The 16,974-nt window shown below is 58.4% G+C and overlaps 1 protein-coding gene across 1 annotated transcript; it reads left to right on the top strand.

Annotated features, from left to right (window-relative positions):
* Positions 1-1,808: 1,808 nt before the first annotated feature.
* On the top strand, positions 1,809-16,885 carry RELL2 (RELT like 2). Its single transcript, XM_058815391.1, is given in 9 exon segments — positions 1,809-2,561; positions 2,563-2,656; positions 6,318-6,531; positions 8,277-8,339; positions 8,437-8,503; positions 8,744-8,932; positions 13,899-14,574; positions 16,294-16,327; positions 16,647-16,885. Coding segments are annotated over 8 exon segments (1,455 nt in total). The 5' UTR covers positions 1,809-2,442; the 3' UTR covers position 16,327; positions 16,647-16,885.
* Positions 16,886-16,974: the final 89 nt, after the last annotated feature.

Raw genomic sequence — 16,974 nt, 5'->3', positions numbered from 1 at the left:
CTGCTCCCAGTCACTCCCAGCAGCTCCAGTCACTCCCAGTGAGCCCAGCTGGCCGCTGCATTCTCTTCTCCAGGCCCACAGCTCGCCCCAGTTCCTCCCAGTCACTCCCAGCTCCCCTGTCACCCCCACAGGGCACAGAGGATGAGCAGTGGGGTTCCCATGGGACACCCACACCCTGATGGGGCTCATTCCATCCCAGTCCCTGAGGGATGGGGACCTGCCACTGCCAGCTGTCACCTCCAGCTGTCACCAGGTGCCACCCTGAGGGGTGCGGGCTCTCCAGAGCTTTGGGGAGAACCCTCTGGAGGCGCTGCCAGGCTGGAGGAGGACAAAGGCCGGGTGGGAAATCCCTGGGGGTGAGGAGGCAGCGGGATGAGGAAAGCTGGAGCTGACAGGAGATGGAAACATGTGTGGGAATGGCAGCATGAACCTGCTCCTGGTCCAAAAGCTTGGAAAACCAAGCCAAAATCAAGGCTTTTTGAAAATGTGGAGTTATTATAGGATATTTCTGGCTGTCCCTGTCCCCCCCTGTGGGGACAGTGCCCCCTCCACAGGCTCCTTGTGTGGGTTTCCTTTTAGGATCCTGACTCCAGCTGGAGCAAGGATCACAGGATGGTTTAAGGGATAGGATTGGAAGGGACTTTAAAGATCATTTCATTCCAATCCCTGCCAGGGGCAGGGACACTTCCAGAGGAGAGCCAGGACCCTCTCACTGTGACCCCACAGGGCACAGCTGGGGCTGGGGACACTCAGAGAGGACACCTGGCACCAAGCCCAGCACCCAATGAGGGAAATTTTGGGAAATTCAGGACTCCTGGGCCCCTGACCAATATGATTAAGCAGAAGCTGTTTATTATTTACATTATACAGTTATTTACACATTCTAACTCTCTGCACACATTTCTTACTGGTGCCTTCGTCTGGTCCACGTGTTCTGAGTGCTGCTCTCAGAATATGGGGCTGGTCACAGTCCAGTGCTTTGCTGCTGTTATTTACTTCTTGTGGTCTTGGAATTTGGTTTTTCAGCTTCTTCTTTGTTCTTTAGCACAGTTTATATCTTAGATGCCTTGATGGATTCCAGAGGGCTCTGAGCAAACTGATAAGAGCAGTTACAAGGGGCATGGCTGCTACTCTCTGAGGCCTGAGCTGTTCAGGAAATCTCTGGGGTTTGAACGTGCTGAGCAGCACGGCTGTGCTGGGAGCCCCTGGAGCTGTGACGGTGCTCCCTCATGATGCCTGTCCTGTCCTGTCCTGTCCTGGTGCTCCCTCATGACGAGTGTCCCTGCTCCACCAGCTGCTGCCACCAGATAACGCCAGCCTGGGGACACGGAGCCGCCCGGGACACGTCCCAGTGCCTGCCTGGGGACTGGGAAGGAGAGCAGAGACACATCCCTGCTTGAGGAGAGCAGAGACAGAGCCCTGCTGAGGAAAGGAGAGCAGAGACACGGCCCTGCTTGAGGAGAGGAGAGCAGAGGAGAGACATAGGCCTGCTTGGGGAGAGCACAGACACACCCCTGCTCGGGGAGAGGAGAAGAGAGCAGAAACACAGCTCTGCTTGAGGAGAGTGGAGACATCCCTGCTTGAGGAGAGCAGAGACACGGCCTTGCTTGGGGAGAGACTCAGGCCTACTTGAGGAGAGGAGACACAGGCCTGTGAGAGGAGAGGAGAGGAGAGGAGAGGAGAGGAGAGGAGAGGAGAGGAGAGGAGAGGAGAGGAGAGGAGAGGAGAGGAGAGGAGAGACACATCCCTGCTTGGGGAGAGACACAGGCCTGCGTGAGGAGAGCAGAGACCCGGCCCTGTGTGAGGAGAGACACAGCCCTGCTTGAGGAGAGGAGAGCAGAGACATCCCTGCTTCAGGAGAGCAGAGACACAGCCCTGCTTGAGGAGAGGAGAGCAGAGACATCCCTGCTTGAGGAGAGACATATCCCTGCTTGAGCACAGACACATCCCCGCTTGAGGAGAGGAGACACATCCCTGCTTGAGGACACCAGAGACACGGCCTTGCTTGAGGAGAGCAGAGACAAGGCCCTGGCTGAGGAAAGGAGAGACACAGCCCTGCTGAGGAGAGGAGACAACGGCCTTGCTTGAGGAAAGCAGACACATCCCTGCTTGAGGAGAGGAGAGCAGAGACACAGCCCTGCTTGAGCACAGACACAGCCCTGCTTGAGCACAGACCCAGCCCTGCTTGGGGAGAGCAGACACATCCCTGTTTCCAGCTGGGATCTCTCTGCTGCCTGAGCTGTCCTTCTGGCAGCCGGGTGCTGCTCCAGGCATCTTCACGGGTGTTGGACAGAGAAGGGAAGTGTCACAGAGGGATATTTTTAGATGCTCTTTGTGCTCAGAGAGCAAAGGCAGGCTGTGGTTTAACAGCCATTAGCTGCTGGGCATGTTTGGAAAGCTGGAGCGGGGCTGAGGATCCAGGAACACATTTGACACCATGGGATGAAGCAGCTTCGCAGATGTGAGGATAATTTTTGGGCTGAGCATCGAAGGGAAGACCCCAAGAGGAGCCTGGATCTGGGCACTCCAGCCTGTTTAGCTGCCACGTGGACAGGCAGTGGTGGCTGATCCCCCAAAAGGACGTGGTCCCATTGTTTGTGGGGTGACATTTGCTCCAGTGGCTGTGGAAGAGGAGCAGGAAAAGAGCGGACAAGAGGTAATGTGGAATTTCACTGGGACCAGAGCCAGCTGAGGGACAGGGTGACAGGTGACAGCACTATCCCACCAGCGTCTCCTTGGCCACTCTGTCCCCTCCCTCCCAAGCCTCCAAAGCTTAAAATTTCAGTGTTTCGGGCAATGCCCGGAGAGGGAGTGAAGCCTCCAAGGACCTGCAGGATTCAGGGAAGTCCTGAGGGGCGTCCTGGGAAGGAAGGGCAGGGGATAGTTTGGGTTGGAAGGGACCTTAAATCTCATTCCAACTCCCTCCCACTAGAGCAAACCCCATCCAACCTGGCCTTGGACACTTCCAGGCATGGCTAAGGCCATCTCCAAGGTCAGGAAGTGCTGACACTTTGGCTCTGGTCAATGCAGAACAGAACATCCCAAGAATTCCAGCTGAGCTCATGAGGAGAAAAAGCAACTCCAACTTACCACTGTAGGGGAGCTCATCACTAATTGATTCATCCACAAGCAAGGAGGTTTCATAAGTCCTGAAAAGATGGGAAAAGAGGAGCTGAGTTCATTGAAAGGGACATGGGAAATGCAGGGATAAATCCCATGGCAGTGCTCCTCACCAGGCAGAGGGGAGGGGAGGCTCTCTGGACCAGCACTGTCCTGGACTGTGTAACCTCCATCTCCTCCTCCTCCTCTTCCTCCTCATCCTCCTCCAGCTGGTGGTGCTGGATGAGGTGGGCAGGCACAAAGAAGGCAGCTGCCTATCCCAGAGCTCCAGCTGGATTGCCCTGTGTCTCAGATCCCACTGCCTCAGCTGGTGAGGTCACACAGGATGGGAGAGGAGCTGGGATGGGGTCAGGAGGGACAGAGGAAGCCCAGACTGGGGATGTGCCACGAGCAGGCAGCCCGCAGCCATGGCTGCACCTGCCCGGCTTGGTGTGGGGTTGTCCCCATGTGGGTTCTGTCCCCACACAGCCAGGATGAACATGGCCAGCCTGCTTGGAAGGGAGAGCTCTGTTGTGTGGGTCCATGCCTCAAATTCTGGCTGCTTTTGGGGCACAGAGGTGCCAGGGTGCTGTTTCTGGCTCACCTGCGAGGTACTCTGTGGGACCATTAAAATGCTAACGGGGTCCCACAGTGGGACAAGGACTGAGGCTCTGGAGGGACTCTGAAGCTGAGCTGGTGGAAGCAGGATGGAGAGCAGATCCCTGGTTGGAAGAATCAGGAAGAGAAACAATCAGCTGGGCTAATCCAGCTGCAGAGCCAGGAGGGACAGTCCCAGAACCCCTTCCTCATCCTGGCTCACCCCACAAAGGCCAGGATTTGTCCTCAGGCAGGGCCAGGCTGCTGTGCCACACTTGTGGAAATGCCACCACACACCAGAGGCTGTGTGAAAACGGGAATGTCCCCTTGAATGGGGAGTGCTGATCAGCCTGGCATGGCTGGAGTCAGGAAAGGGGGTGGGATGCTGGAAGGGGGCAGGGTGCGGCAATGCTCTGGGTGGGTGGGAACGCCCAGGAGGAGAAAGAAAGAGAGATTTATTGTGCAGGGCAGGCAGCGTGCGTGGGCACGGGGAGAACAGGAATATACTGGTCATGACTGCGTCCCCTCAGGGCCCTGCAGAAACCCAGAGCTGCCAGCTCCCCCTGTGCATGAAAACAGGGGCAAGAAGCAAAGTGCCTCTGAGTTTTGCTTTGTGGGCTCTTCCTCAGATGATGCAGCAGCTTGTTGGTCCATGGTTCGGAGAGCTCTCCTCTCCTGTGGCTCAGCAATCCGTGGCAGGAGAAGTCTTGTTCTTGTACAGGTGTTCCATTCCTGTCTCCCTGTCAGTACAGCGGGCAAGTGGGTGTCACCTGTGATGTGGTGACATCCTGAAGTCACACTGATGGAGGAGGCTCCTGAGAACCAACTTGGTCACCAGTGCAGAGGGACAGGAGCCCTCAGCGAGGCAGAGCTGAGAGCCTGGAGGAGGCACAGGCTGTGTGACAGACTGGAGTGGGATAATTCCCATTAGGGATTCCCATGGGATAACTCCCATGGAGGAATGTGTGCATGGATTGGAGCTCGGTTCAGTGGAGATGGGCTGGGAGGGGTTTCAAGGGCTGGAGAACTGGCAGGTGGCTGAAGGATGGAGAGGTGCAGCTCTGATTTCCAGTAGCAAAGGAGTGGTGGGTGAAGCCTCCCAGAGTGAGAATAATGAGGTGGAAATGGAGAAGGAGGTCATGGGACCACCACAGCGTGAGATTTCCAATGGCTTAGCCCCTCCTTTTTTAGGAAGGAGGGAGGGAGACACAGGAGTCTCCCGGGGCTGTTTTCCCACCCTCTCCTCTGTGCTGGGATCCCCGTGTGGGGCTCTGCACTCCTCTCCCCCCCTCATGCTGCTGTGTGATCAGCCCTGCTCTCACTGAGCCCCACTTCCACCCTTCTCCCTCCCATCGCCAGGGCTCGGTGCCCTAAAATCCAAGGCAAGGAAGGTGCCAGGGGAGCTCGGGGCTGGCACGCGTGCGGGTGAGGTTGCTCACCCCGGGGCGGGCGGCAGCGATTCCCTGGCAGCCTCCCCGAGCGGCGCTCCTGCGTGTCCTGCTGCAGCCTCCCTCCGGCATCTCCCCGAGCTCCTCTCCGCACCTTCCTCCGCCGAAACAGCCCCGGGGAGGTTTTTTTTTCCGGGATCGGGACAGGCGGGTGCTCTTGTGGCAGAGCGCGGCAGAGAGCGGCGGGCAGAGGCAGCTGGCTCCTTCGCGGGGAAGGCAGGCACGGAGCGGGGCCCGGGGGCCGGAGGATGCTCGCCGCGGTGCCCAGCCGCGGGGATGCGGGGTTGCTAGGAGGCAGGTGAAGGTGAAGGTGAAGGTGAAGAGGAGAGCGCTGCGGAGGACCGCAGGCCCAGGTAGCGCCGCAGCGGGGCCGGGGACAGGCGGGGGGGACATTGTCCGTGCGGGGAGCGGAGCCGGCGAGCGGGGAGGGAGCCGGCTCGGTGCTGCGGGAGGACGATGCGGGAGCGGCCGCGGGCTCGGCCCTCCGCCAGCCCGGCTGCCGCGGCTCCCTGCTCGCCGCTGCCGGCGCCGGTACCGGTGCCGGGGCAGGGCCTCGGCCGTGAGTACCGGGGGCTGCGGGGGAGCGGCACGGCGCAGCGCGGGAGGATGCTCAGCCATCCTCCGGCAAGGGCGAGCCGGGGATGCCGCCCGCCGCAGAGCCCCGGGCAGGCCGGGGCACCGGTGCCCTTGGGAAGCCGCCTGCAAGGGACGGGGGAGCGCCGCAGCCCGGGGCCGGCGGGGCCTGCGGGGACGCTGCCGCCGTCGCTGCCCTTGGGATGCCTCTTGCGGGGCCGTGCGGGGCAGCAGTGTCCTTGGGAGACCGCGAGGAGCCACCTCCGGCCGGTCCTGTCCTGTCCTGTCCTGTCCTGTCCTGTCCTGTCCTGTCTTCCGCACCGCGCCGGACCCTGCGGGGCTCGGGCTGAGCCCCCGGGTGGGAGCTGCCCTGGCTGGAGCTGTCCCCGGGCTAGAGCTGCCCTGGATGGGAGCTGCCCCCGGCTGGAGTTGCCCCGGCTGGGAACTGCCCTGGATGGGAGCTGCCCCCGGCTGGGAACTGTCCCCGGGCTGGAGCTGCCCCTGACTGGGAGCTGCCCCTGGCCCCGCAGGAGGAACGGGAGGATGGCACAGGGTGGGAGTAAGCGCCGCGCCTCTGACCTGCCTTCCCCCTCCTCCTAGATCCGCATGTCAGACCATCACGACCCCCACTATGGGGAGTCAGAACCCCAGCACGGCATCACTGTGGTCTTCCTCCTTGTCCTTGTCTTCTTCATCATGGGGCTGGTGGGGTTCCTGATCTGCCATGTCCTGAAGAAGAAGGGTTACCGGTGCCGCACCTTCCGGGACGAGCTTGACCCAGATGACAAAGATGAGGTGGAGGAGCTCGACGATGGTGAGTGCTGGGCAATGGGGCTCGCTGGGGGCTCAGCCTTGTGCCTCCTGTGGGCTGGTGCTCCCCATGCACCCTTCTGGGCTGTGGGATGGGGCTGGGAGGGTTACCTGTCACGTGTGGCTGGGTTGGGATGAAGGGCTGGGGCAGTGAGAGCAGCGTGGTGTTCCCTGGGGATCGGGAGTGTGAGGGCTAGGGATCCCTCAGATCCACGAGCTGACAATGGCTGGAAGTGACAGGGAGGTGGCAGCCAGTGCCTGGCCCTTCCCAAAGGAGTGTTATCACCAAAAGGTAATTCTGATGAACATCCAGGACTTACTGAATCCCCTGAATCTCAATCATAACCCCTGTTCCCTCAAGGAAAACCTCTCCCAGCTGGAGCACAAGTGCCTCTGTCCCTCTGGCATTAGGATGTCTGGCAGGGAGCCAGCTGGTGTTTGCTATTGGCCATGTCTTCTTGTGGTCCCTGCTGTGTTCATGCAGACCACAGAAGTAGGGCTGCTGCTGGAAGGGGAAGGGACCTGTAGGGATTTTTTCCATGGCTTCAGGGCACTGCAAGTCGCTCTGGGCTGGCTGGATTGGGAAGTCAGTGCTGCATCGAGCGTGGGTGCCCAGCCCAAGCGAGCTCTGTCATCCGGTGCTTTCCTGAGTCTCTGCTGAAGGGGGAACACACATTCCTCTGCTGCTTCCCAGGCTGGGAACAGCCACATGGTGCCACAGAACTCCTCCAGCTCCGCGTGCTGTGGCAGTGCTGGGGAGGATCAGCACCTCCTGCTGCCGCTGCCTGAGCTCAGGAAGGAAATAGCTCCTCAGGCTCGTCCTCGGTGCAGCCAGAGCCTCAGGTGCCCATGGATGTGCTCCTCTGGCTTTAATGTCTTGGCTGAACATGACATGGGGACAGTCTCTGAACCTTCCAGGATGGGCTTTGCCCTCTGGAGACATCAAAGCCCAGGGAAACGTCTCCATGGGATGACGGACATCTTCTGAGATCATGGTAGCAGCTCTTGAGCCTTTGAGGCAGCTGCCTGCCAGACCACAACTCCAACCTGCTTACAGGAACTTCTCACACTGCTGACCAGGGTGGAGGCCCGTCCATCCATCCATTCCCCTTCCATGCATCCATCCATGCATCCATCCATGCATCCATCCATCCATCCATCCATCCATCCATCCATCCATCCATCCACCCATCCATCCACCCATCCATCCCTCCTGCCTCCAACAGTGGCTGGAAGCAGGTTGAGTTGAAGGCTGTCGGTGAACTCCACAGCAGAGCAGGCACCAGCCAAGATTCCCCAGAACAGTCTTTAAGCTTTCAATAGAGTGCAGCTCTGGGCTCTCTCTGTCACTGTGTGTTCCCCATTTCTGTGTTTAGTGGATCCCAGTGGGTTTATTTTCTGTGGACGTGTCCTGTCTACCCTTGGAGCCTTGAGAACTTTCAGCATCCTGCAGCCAGGGGCTCCTGGGCTGGACAAGGACCCTCCTCTTCCAAAATTTTAGAACCTGCTTCCCTCTCATTTCTCCAGATGCTGTGAAGGAGCAACACACCCCCTCTCCCCGCACATGCAGCTGCTGGCTCAGCCATTTCTTTTCCAGGATTAGGGATCTGGTGTTCCCCAGTGCCTTCCCAGTGTGACAGGGGACTCGAGGCTTCTCCAACAACTCTGCTGATGCAGCTGCTCCTGGGAAGGGATGAGTGAGCAGAGCCCTGGAATCCCAGCCCTCAGTGCCACGTTGTCTCTTTTCAGATGAGGCTGACAAGAACGATGACACCGTTGAGAAGATTGTGAGATGCATCATCCAAAATGAAGGTGAGCACTTCCTTGGGCTGGCTGGAGCCATGCTGATCACTTTGGCTCGTTTTTCCCTCTCTCTTCAGCGTTCCCATTTTTTCCCCTCTCTCTTCAGCAAACGTGGAGGCCCTCAAGGAGATGCTGGGGGAAAATGAACCAGACGTGCCAGTGCCAGTGCCCAGGTGAGGGAAGCTCACAGAAGCTTGTGAGTGAGGGACAAGCAGCCCCTTTCCAGCTGCCACAAAGCATCTTTCCAACTGGGAGTCCTGCTCCCCTGAGGGCTCTGAGGAGTGCTTCACCCCACTGTTGAGTGGAACAGCTCTTCCTCATTCCTGTGCCCCGCAGAGCTGCTGCTCCAGTGGGGTTGCACCAGGGTTGGGACATCTCCCCGAGGTGACACAGCCTGTCATCTTCTGTTGCAGCCTTGGTCACCACAGCAGCAGCCAGGACGGGGGCCCGCCCCATCACCACACGGTGCACCTGGGCTCCACGCACGCCCCCTGCATCCACTGCAGCAGGAGGAAGAGGCACCCCCTGCAGCGCCAGGGCCGCTCCAAGGAGGGCAAAAGCAGGATGCACCCTGGAGAGACCACCGTCTTCTCAGTGGGCAGGTACCCAAACGAGCTTTGCTGGACATTTCCCTGCTGGAATGAGCACCACAGGGTCTCCTCAGTCCTGTTCTTTCCCCCTTCCCCTTGCACCCAAGGTTCCCTCCTGCTGTTGCACACTGAGATGCCCCAGCAGCAGCTCTGCAGCTGGAGCTCCTAAGCAGCCAGGTGTTTGCTGCACCTGGAAATGCCTGTGGTGTGTGGCAGGCTGTGATGCACCGGTGGCTTCCCTCCTTTACCGGGAAGGTGACTCAAGCTGAGTTTTCCTGCTGAGTCAGTGCTGGGCACAGCCCCAGCTCCATGTCCTTCCAGAGCCCGCTGTCCCAGCTTGCTGCAAGCAGGGCCTTGCTGCCCAAGTGGGGGCTTCAGGGACCTCATTGAGGGGGACAGAGGGGACAACATGTCCCAGGTGCAAGCCACCACCTGCTCAGGATGAAAGAGTGGCTGTGCTGCTCCAGGTTGCTGCCTCCAATCGTGTCTGTAATTAGATGACATAGCAGCAATGTAAGAATAGGGGAGTGTTCCTGATACTTCCCACAAATGCTTTCCATCCCCACCTGGTTTCACCTCAAGGGACTTCCTGAGCTTCCTGTGGTCTCACTGTGTCGTCACTAACCTGTAGAGCAGTCTGTAGGCTCGCCCAGGCTGCCCCATTCCCCAGCAGAAAGGGTTAGGAAAGTTCCTGGGCTTGGCTCCCTCCGGCTGTGGTGGCTGGGGCAGGGTGACAAGCAGCTGCTGGTCCCTGGATGGCCACCATGGTGAGACACAGAGCTCTGCCATGCTCAGATTGTGCTCAAGGTGCTCATTCAGGCCCTGAGCCTTGATGGAACTTCATGCTGTGGTCCAGAGACACTGCTTTCATGGGAATGCTGAGCCAAAGTGGGCATGGAATCGTGGAATGGTTTGGGTTGGAAGGGACCTCAAAGTTCATCTCATTCCACCCCCTGACATGGCAAGGACACCTCCCACTAGCTCAGGGTGCTCCAAGCTCATCCAGCCTGGCCTTGGGCACTGCCAGGGATCCAGGGGCAGCCACAGCTGCTCTGGGCACCCTGTGCCAGGGCCTGTCCACCCTCCCAGGGAACAATTCCTAATTCCCAATATCCCATCCATCCCTGCCTCTGGCTCTGGGAAGCCATTCCCTGTGTCCTATCATATGAATTTTTCCAGCACCACGGGCAGGAGCCTCAGCAGGGAGGTGAGCTGGGGCTTTGTGGGCAGCTGGAGAAGCAGGGAGGGCTGCTGGACTGCCCAGGCCCAGCTCAGCTCGGATCACATGTCGTGGGCACTGCCAGCTCCCGGCTCTCCGTGCCCATGGCTGTCCTTGGAGGTGGTGCCCGGCAGGCCGGGGCTGTGCACAGCTCCTGCTCACCGCTAATTCATTCCCTGGCTGGTGCCCAGCTCCATCCCCTCCTCCATGTCCTCTGTTCGTACTCTCCCAGCCTCCTCTCAGCACTCAGAGTGCTGGACAAGATGCTCACCTTTCCCAAAGGCACCTTCCATCAATTCCTGATTTTCCTCTTTAACCCTGTGAGTGTCATACCCCACACCAGCCCTTTCCACAGGGCAGTTATCCCATTTCTCCAAGGCCTTACTTTCTATCCTGAATCTCTTTGGTACAAGGTGCAACTGCTAAGGGACCTATGTGCCCATGAGGTACAATCCCACACCCAAATTCTGCTTCTTATTTCCAGGCTGGCCCCTTTTCCCTTCCAGATCCTCCAGGATGGCCCTTTCTGTGTCTTATTTATGACAAATATCTTGAAGTACTTTGACCCAGCACTAAAGAACCCACAGGGCTTCTTTAACCCACCCCTAGAGTTAAAGACACCCTCAGGTCTTGTTCTGCTTTGTTTTTGGTATTGTTCTTGCCTTGGATGCAGTGGTTGAGAGTCCAGCCTGGTCCTACATGGAATGGGTCCTGGTAGGCACAGGCTCTTTCCTGAGGAGTGGAAAGCTATGGAGGTCCACCAAGATCATCAGGGCTGGAGTATGGGGAACCTGAGGAGGCTTTTTTGGCCTGGAGCATTAGAAAGGGATGATCTAATTGTCCCCTAACACTTCCCAAAGGGTGGGTGGAATTTAAATGAAGATGGAACAAGACTCTCCTCAGAGATCTGCACTGGGAAGGGCAAGAGGCAATGGCCATGAGTTACAGCAAGAGGAATCCAGAAAAGATGCCAGGAAAAACTGTTCTGCCATGAGGATGGTGCAGCCCTCAACAGGGCCCTGAGGAGTGGAGGAATCTCTGACCCTGAAGATTTCCAAAACCTGACTGGACAGGGCTTGGGCAAAGTGCTTGAGGGTAGGAGGGGACCCAGATATGAGCAGGGGTCTAGACTGGAGACCTCTTGAGGGCTTTTTGCACCTAAATTGTTCTGAACTTGTGTGGCACTCAGAGTTATGCATGGTATGGGATGATTTACCACTTAGCTCAGGGCTTTCCCTCAACCAGGTGTAGTCAGTGGCAGAGCTTGTCCATAAAACACCTGTGTCTGACCCTCTGTCCTCAGCCCCATCAGGCAGAGTGTGTCACATCCCACTGAATCCCAGGGATGCTGATGAGGCAGAAGCCCAGCCAGGGCTCCTCTGCTTTCCCTCACCAGCCAGAGGTTGGCTATGTTACTTCCTGTGCCCTCTCTGGTTCAAATCCCTCTGACTCCACTCCTGACTCTTCCTGCCATTGCTCAATGGCATTACCAAGAAGTGATCCTGTCACTTGTGTATCCTTCCTGTTCCTCTTCAGGGCCAGAACATTCTTTGGTCTTCCCAAATCGCAGTGCTGGTGTCTTATCTCTGAATATCTGGACAGACCTGAAAGGTCACATTTGCTGCTGCTTGGCCTGGGAACGTTGTCTGGAGCGGGAACATTTCTCTTCTCCACCCTCCCAATCCTTTCTGGCCCTGCTGAGGGGTTGGTGCTGCCCACGGGCTGGGCTCCAGCCTGGAAGTGCTCTCCTTCATCTCTGCCAACTCTCCTGACATCTGTTCTTATCTTTTGGACCTCTCTGCTTTTTCCTTTGGAACAGCAGCGCTGCCATGTGCTTGACCTGTGTGTCTTGCTGTTCTTTCCACACCAGTACTTGAACTCTCTGAAATTGTACTTTGCCCTGACACTGCCTTGCAGCTGAAACTCAGCAGAACCAGGTCTGTTGGTTTTCCATGTGTGATCCAAGCATAGTGAGAGCAGCTGTGGGTGACCATGGGTTGCACGAGCTCTCAGTGCTGGCCTTGGAGTGCTCTGGCTGGTGGACACCAGCTCACCATGGAGGAGATTTCCTCTCTGCTGGTCCAGTGCTGGTGAGGAGGAGTCACAATCAGCACAATCACAGTTCAGACTTTCAGGCTTTGCTGACACCTTGCCCCTCCCAGGCTGAGGGAATTGGGAGAGGAGAAAGCCCCAAGGAGAATTTAGAGCCCCTTCCAGTGCCTGGAAGGGTTCCAAGAGAGCTGGAGAGGGACTTAGGACAAGGACACAGAGTGACAGGACACAGGGAATGGCTCTCTGCTGCCAGTTAGGATTAGGGCAGGGTTAGAGGGGATATTGGGAAGGAATTGGTGGGCAGGCCCTGGTACAGAGAAGCTGTGCCCAGAGAAGCTGTGGCTGCCCCTGGGTCCCTGGGAGTGGCCAAGGTCAGGCTGGATGGAGCTTGGAGCAGCCAGATTGAGGGGAAGTTGTCCCTATCCATGGTGGGGGTGAGACTGGACCCCCCAGTCCAGGAGATCTTTTAGGAGATCTCACCAGGAGATCTTTTAGGACCTCCTTCCAACTTAAGCCATTCCATGAGTCTATGATCCCTAACCCCTCTCTTCTCCCCACATGCAATGTTACATCACCTCTGATTATGAGCCCACCCTTTGAGGGTGTCAGACCCATTTCTGCAGCTTTTCTCCTGCCCACCCAGAGCTCTGAGCTGTTACCTGCTCATGGTGGAACCTTGGTGAACACTCAGGTACCATCTGCCCCTCCAGGGGATGGTGCAAAATGTGCTCTGGCAGATTTTAGCCAAACAGCTCCTCCAGCCTATGATCCCTGTACCCAAATCACTGCCAAATCCCTGTCCTGCCCTCACTGAGGGCACGCTGTCATCCAGAGCATTTCCAAGAGCTGTGATCCATCTTGCTGCTGGGAGGACAAACTCTGCCCCAGCCAAGACCTGGGTTGCACTTCCCATCCTTCCCTTTCTGTTTGTTTTGTTCAAAATGAAGGGGAAAATCAATCTGGGGACACAGCTTGTGTAGGTGTGAATGGGTCAGACAGGTTGGAGATCACAGCAAAGCGAGGAGATCCGGGGCTGGAGGTACAGAAAGGCCGGGAATCCAGAGGTGGGACAGCATGGAAAAGAACTGCTTGTAGTAGTGTCGGGGACAGATGGAGATGAGAGATCTCTGAAGCCAGGTCATGGAACTTGGGGTTTATTGCAAAGGGCCGGGGTGCAGGGCCCTGCTGGGAGCTGCCAAACACAGCTCAGAGCAGGACTGAGAGAAGAGAGGGGGAGAGAGGATGAGAGAGTAAGAGAGTAAAAAAGTTAAGAGAGCGAAGTTCCCATTACAATACAATAAACCTTCTTCTGTGTTGAATATTCTGATTCTCACTAACCAATCTAGTACAAGATACAAATCCTATAGCATTTCCATACAGCCTATAAGAATCACTACATCACCATACTGTGTTACATTTTAAACCCTAAAAACTCCTCTTTGGGCCCTTCTGCCAAGCTGTAGGGTCTGCTCTGACCCTTGGGCCTGTCTGCAAGCAGAGGGTGTTGTTCCATCAAAAGGGGATTACCTTCAGCTGCCACACCATTATTTTCCAGTTGTTCAGTAACTGAGGGATCTCAAAGCTTGCTTTCATTTTAATCTCACTCATAGTTTCCATATTCTCAAAATCTTTTGCCAGACAATCCTATTTATAAGGCTTTCCTGTTTCATCTCCCCCAACACCTGCCGTGTCCTGTCCCCACTGCAGGTTCCGTGTGACACACATCGGGAAGAAGCCGTGCCTGCCGGAGCAGCCGGACGGGGCCCTGCCCGTGGCCAGCCGCCCGCCGAGCACCGAGGAGCTGGAGCGCAGCAGCGAGCTGCTCAACGGGACTGTGCCCACGGCCGGCCTGCAGAACGGAGCCGTCCACACAGGCACACACAGTGCCAGGAGCACCGAGCAGAGCCTGTCCGCCAGCCCGGCTGCCAACACACCCGCCAGCGCCAGCACCCGTGACAGCCGGCGGGCGGGCACTGCGGGGTCTGGCCCGCTTGGGTCCGGCATGGTTGGATCCGGCACGGTTGGGTCTGGCACGGCGGGGTCCAGCACGGTTGGGTCTGTCACGGTTGGGCCTGGCCCGGTCGGGTCCAACCTGGTGGGGTCTGGCCGAGCTGGGTCCCTGCCGGGTGCTGGCTCCGCTCCCGGGAGCTCCAGCCGGCAGCGCAGACTGCTGAGCCTGCCCATGCTGGGAGCGTCGAGTCCCAACATCCCGGGAGAGCTGGCGAGGGAAGGAGCCGGCATGTGCCTGGAGGAGATGGGACTGGCGTCGGCAGATGAGGTGTCGGATATTCACGGGAGCCTGAGTCTGCAGGAGCAGGCTGAGGAGCTGGCGCGAGACGAGACCGGCAGGAAACAGTCCGGAGGGGAGGATGGGAAGCAGCAGGTATGTTCCTCCTCCCCCTCCTGGTCCCCATGTGGTCCCCTGGGCTGGAGGGGGATTGCTTTTTCCCATCCATTTTCTGATGTCTGAGGCAGTGGAGTGACTGTGACAGGTCCCACCCTGCTTCAGGGGCAGTGGGAGGTGCCGCAGACCTGCTGCCCCTTCCCTTGGCACGGGACTCCTTTTCCTTTGGGGACATCCATTGGGATTTTGACCTGGGAGAGGTCTGTTCTCCTTGGCAAGGGACTCCTTTTCCTTTGGGGACATCCATTGGGATTTTGACCTGGGACAGGTCTGTTCTCCTTGGCAAGGGACTCCTTTTCCTTTAGGGACATCCATTGGGATTTTGACCTGGGAGAGGTCTGTTTCCCTTGGCAAGGGACTCCTTTTCTTTTGGGGACATCCATTGGGATTTTGACCTGGGAGAGGTCTGATCCCCTTGGCAAGGGACTCCTTTTCCTTTGGGCACACCACTGCTGCACGTGGTGTCCCCTGAGCTGTAGCCTCACTGGGGTCCAGTGTGGCCCCACAGGAATAGGCAGGGGCAGATTTCTCCAGCCTTCTTTACCTCCAAGGCCAGGAAATGGCAAAGCCAAGTGGTCATTTATTGGCTCTTTTCCCTGCTCCTGAGCAGCTGTGATCAGAGAGGAGGGAAGCCCACCCTTCCTGGAGCTCCCAGTACCCTGGTACCTCCCAATATCCCACCGAAGCACCTTGCTGGAGGGGTTAGAAAGCTCCAGGGGATTTTTCTCCCTGGAATTGCCTCTGTGCTGGTACCAGTAAGCAAACGAGGCTGGTGGTGGTGCTTCAGACGCCCAGAATTTTGCCTACACACTCATTTGTGGTTCTGCAGCTGGGAAAAGGGGATTTTCATGGAAAGGGGGCTGGGAAACACCCCTTGTGTAGTGTCAGCAGCTCCAAGAGCTGGGCCTTAACTTGCCTCACAAAACCAGCCTGATGTGGCAAAGCCCTTGGGAGAAAAAGGAAGCCAAATGCCTGGGTAAAATTCCTGGCATGCTTCAAAGCCATGGAGATCCCCTGGGGCTGGTTCTACACTGGCTGGGCACATGCCAGCAGCCCTTGGCAGGGGTTGGGATGGGGCAGGACTGGGTCAGCACAGGAGAGGCCTGGAGAAGGTGCCTGGCTGGATGCTGGATAAGGACAAAGCAGGATCCCACTGCTTCCCCCTTTGCTTTCTGGTGAGCAGGCTGGAAGGTTTGAGCTGTTTCATGGAGAACGGCAAGGCAGGATAGAGCTGATGGGCTGCAGCCTTTCCCCAGAGAGCTGGGGAGGTGGTGACAGGTCCTCCTGTGTCCCACTGAGCCTTGGGAATCCCTCTGATCCCTGGGGAAGCAGTTAGGTGCAGGGCAAGCCCAGTGCCAGGCTCTTGCCCTGGATGCTGCCCGTGATGCTGGGGTGCTCCAAGACATGGGGTACCAGAAGAATGGTGACAGGACCTCCCTGGGATGTTTGTCACCAAGCCCTGGTGCCATCTGGATCATCCCCCATGCCCTCAGTTGCAGTCAGAGCCAGCACCAGGGTTGGTGGCTGCTGCTGTCACGTCCTGCAGGTGGTGGGGAAGGGCAGAGGTGGTGCCTGGGCTGTGCTCGCTCCTGGAGGCTCGGTGGGGCTCTGCCCCTCGGGTCACTGCTGTGACCAAGGGAGAGCCCCGGCCCAGCCCCAGCTCCATGGGAGCGCTGACCCCTCTCCTCCATCCCACAGGAGCCCAGCGCCGCGGAGCAGGACCGTGCGTGAGGTGAGTGTCTGTCCCCTGTCCCCTGTCCCCTGTCCCCGGGACAATGTCTGGGGGTGGGAGGGCACTGCCAGTGTCCCTGTGTGAGGTGAGTGTCTGTCCCCTGTCCCCTGGACAATGTCTGGGGGTGGGAGGGCACTGTCACTGTCCCTGCCATGGTGGGTCTCAGCTTGCTGCTGGAGATGGAGAGAGGCTGAACCCTTTCCCCAGGGGTCAGGACGTGCCCAGCCACAGGCAGCGACCCCGAGCAGTGCCATTTGTGTGGTGGGGAGGTGCCATGGCTGCGGGCACCAGTCCCATCGTGCCTCTCTCCCTCCCGCAGCTGCTCTCCGCTCCCGGCTGGAGCGTGCACGGGAGGCGCGCAGCCCCCGGGCCCCTCGGGGCTGGGGCTCGGCCGTGGGGCAGCCGCGGGGCAGCCGTGCCCGGCCCCGGGTGGGCAGCTACGCGCTTGGCATGGCCGGAGCGACGCGCCCGCCACACCGACAACAACCGCGCTCGGCGGCGCCAGCCTTCATCCCATCGGCAATAGGTACCCGAGTCCCACCCACCGCACCCTCCCCGGACACCCCCGAGGGACCCGAGGGCCTGGCAGGGGCAGGACGGCGCCCGGAGCCCGCTGCCCCCGCAGCCCCCAGCTCGGGGGAAGGATC

Source organism: Ammospiza caudacuta, chromosome 16 (genome assembly GCF_027887145.1).
Source record: "Ammospiza caudacuta isolate bAmmCau1 chromosome 16, bAmmCau1.pri, whole genome shotgun sequence".
Classification (NCBI taxonomy): domain Eukaryota; kingdom Metazoa; phylum Chordata; class Aves; order Passeriformes; family Passerellidae; genus Ammospiza; species Ammospiza caudacuta.
Note: the sequence above shows the minus strand (reverse complement) of the source record. Positions and strands in the feature narration are given on the sequence as shown.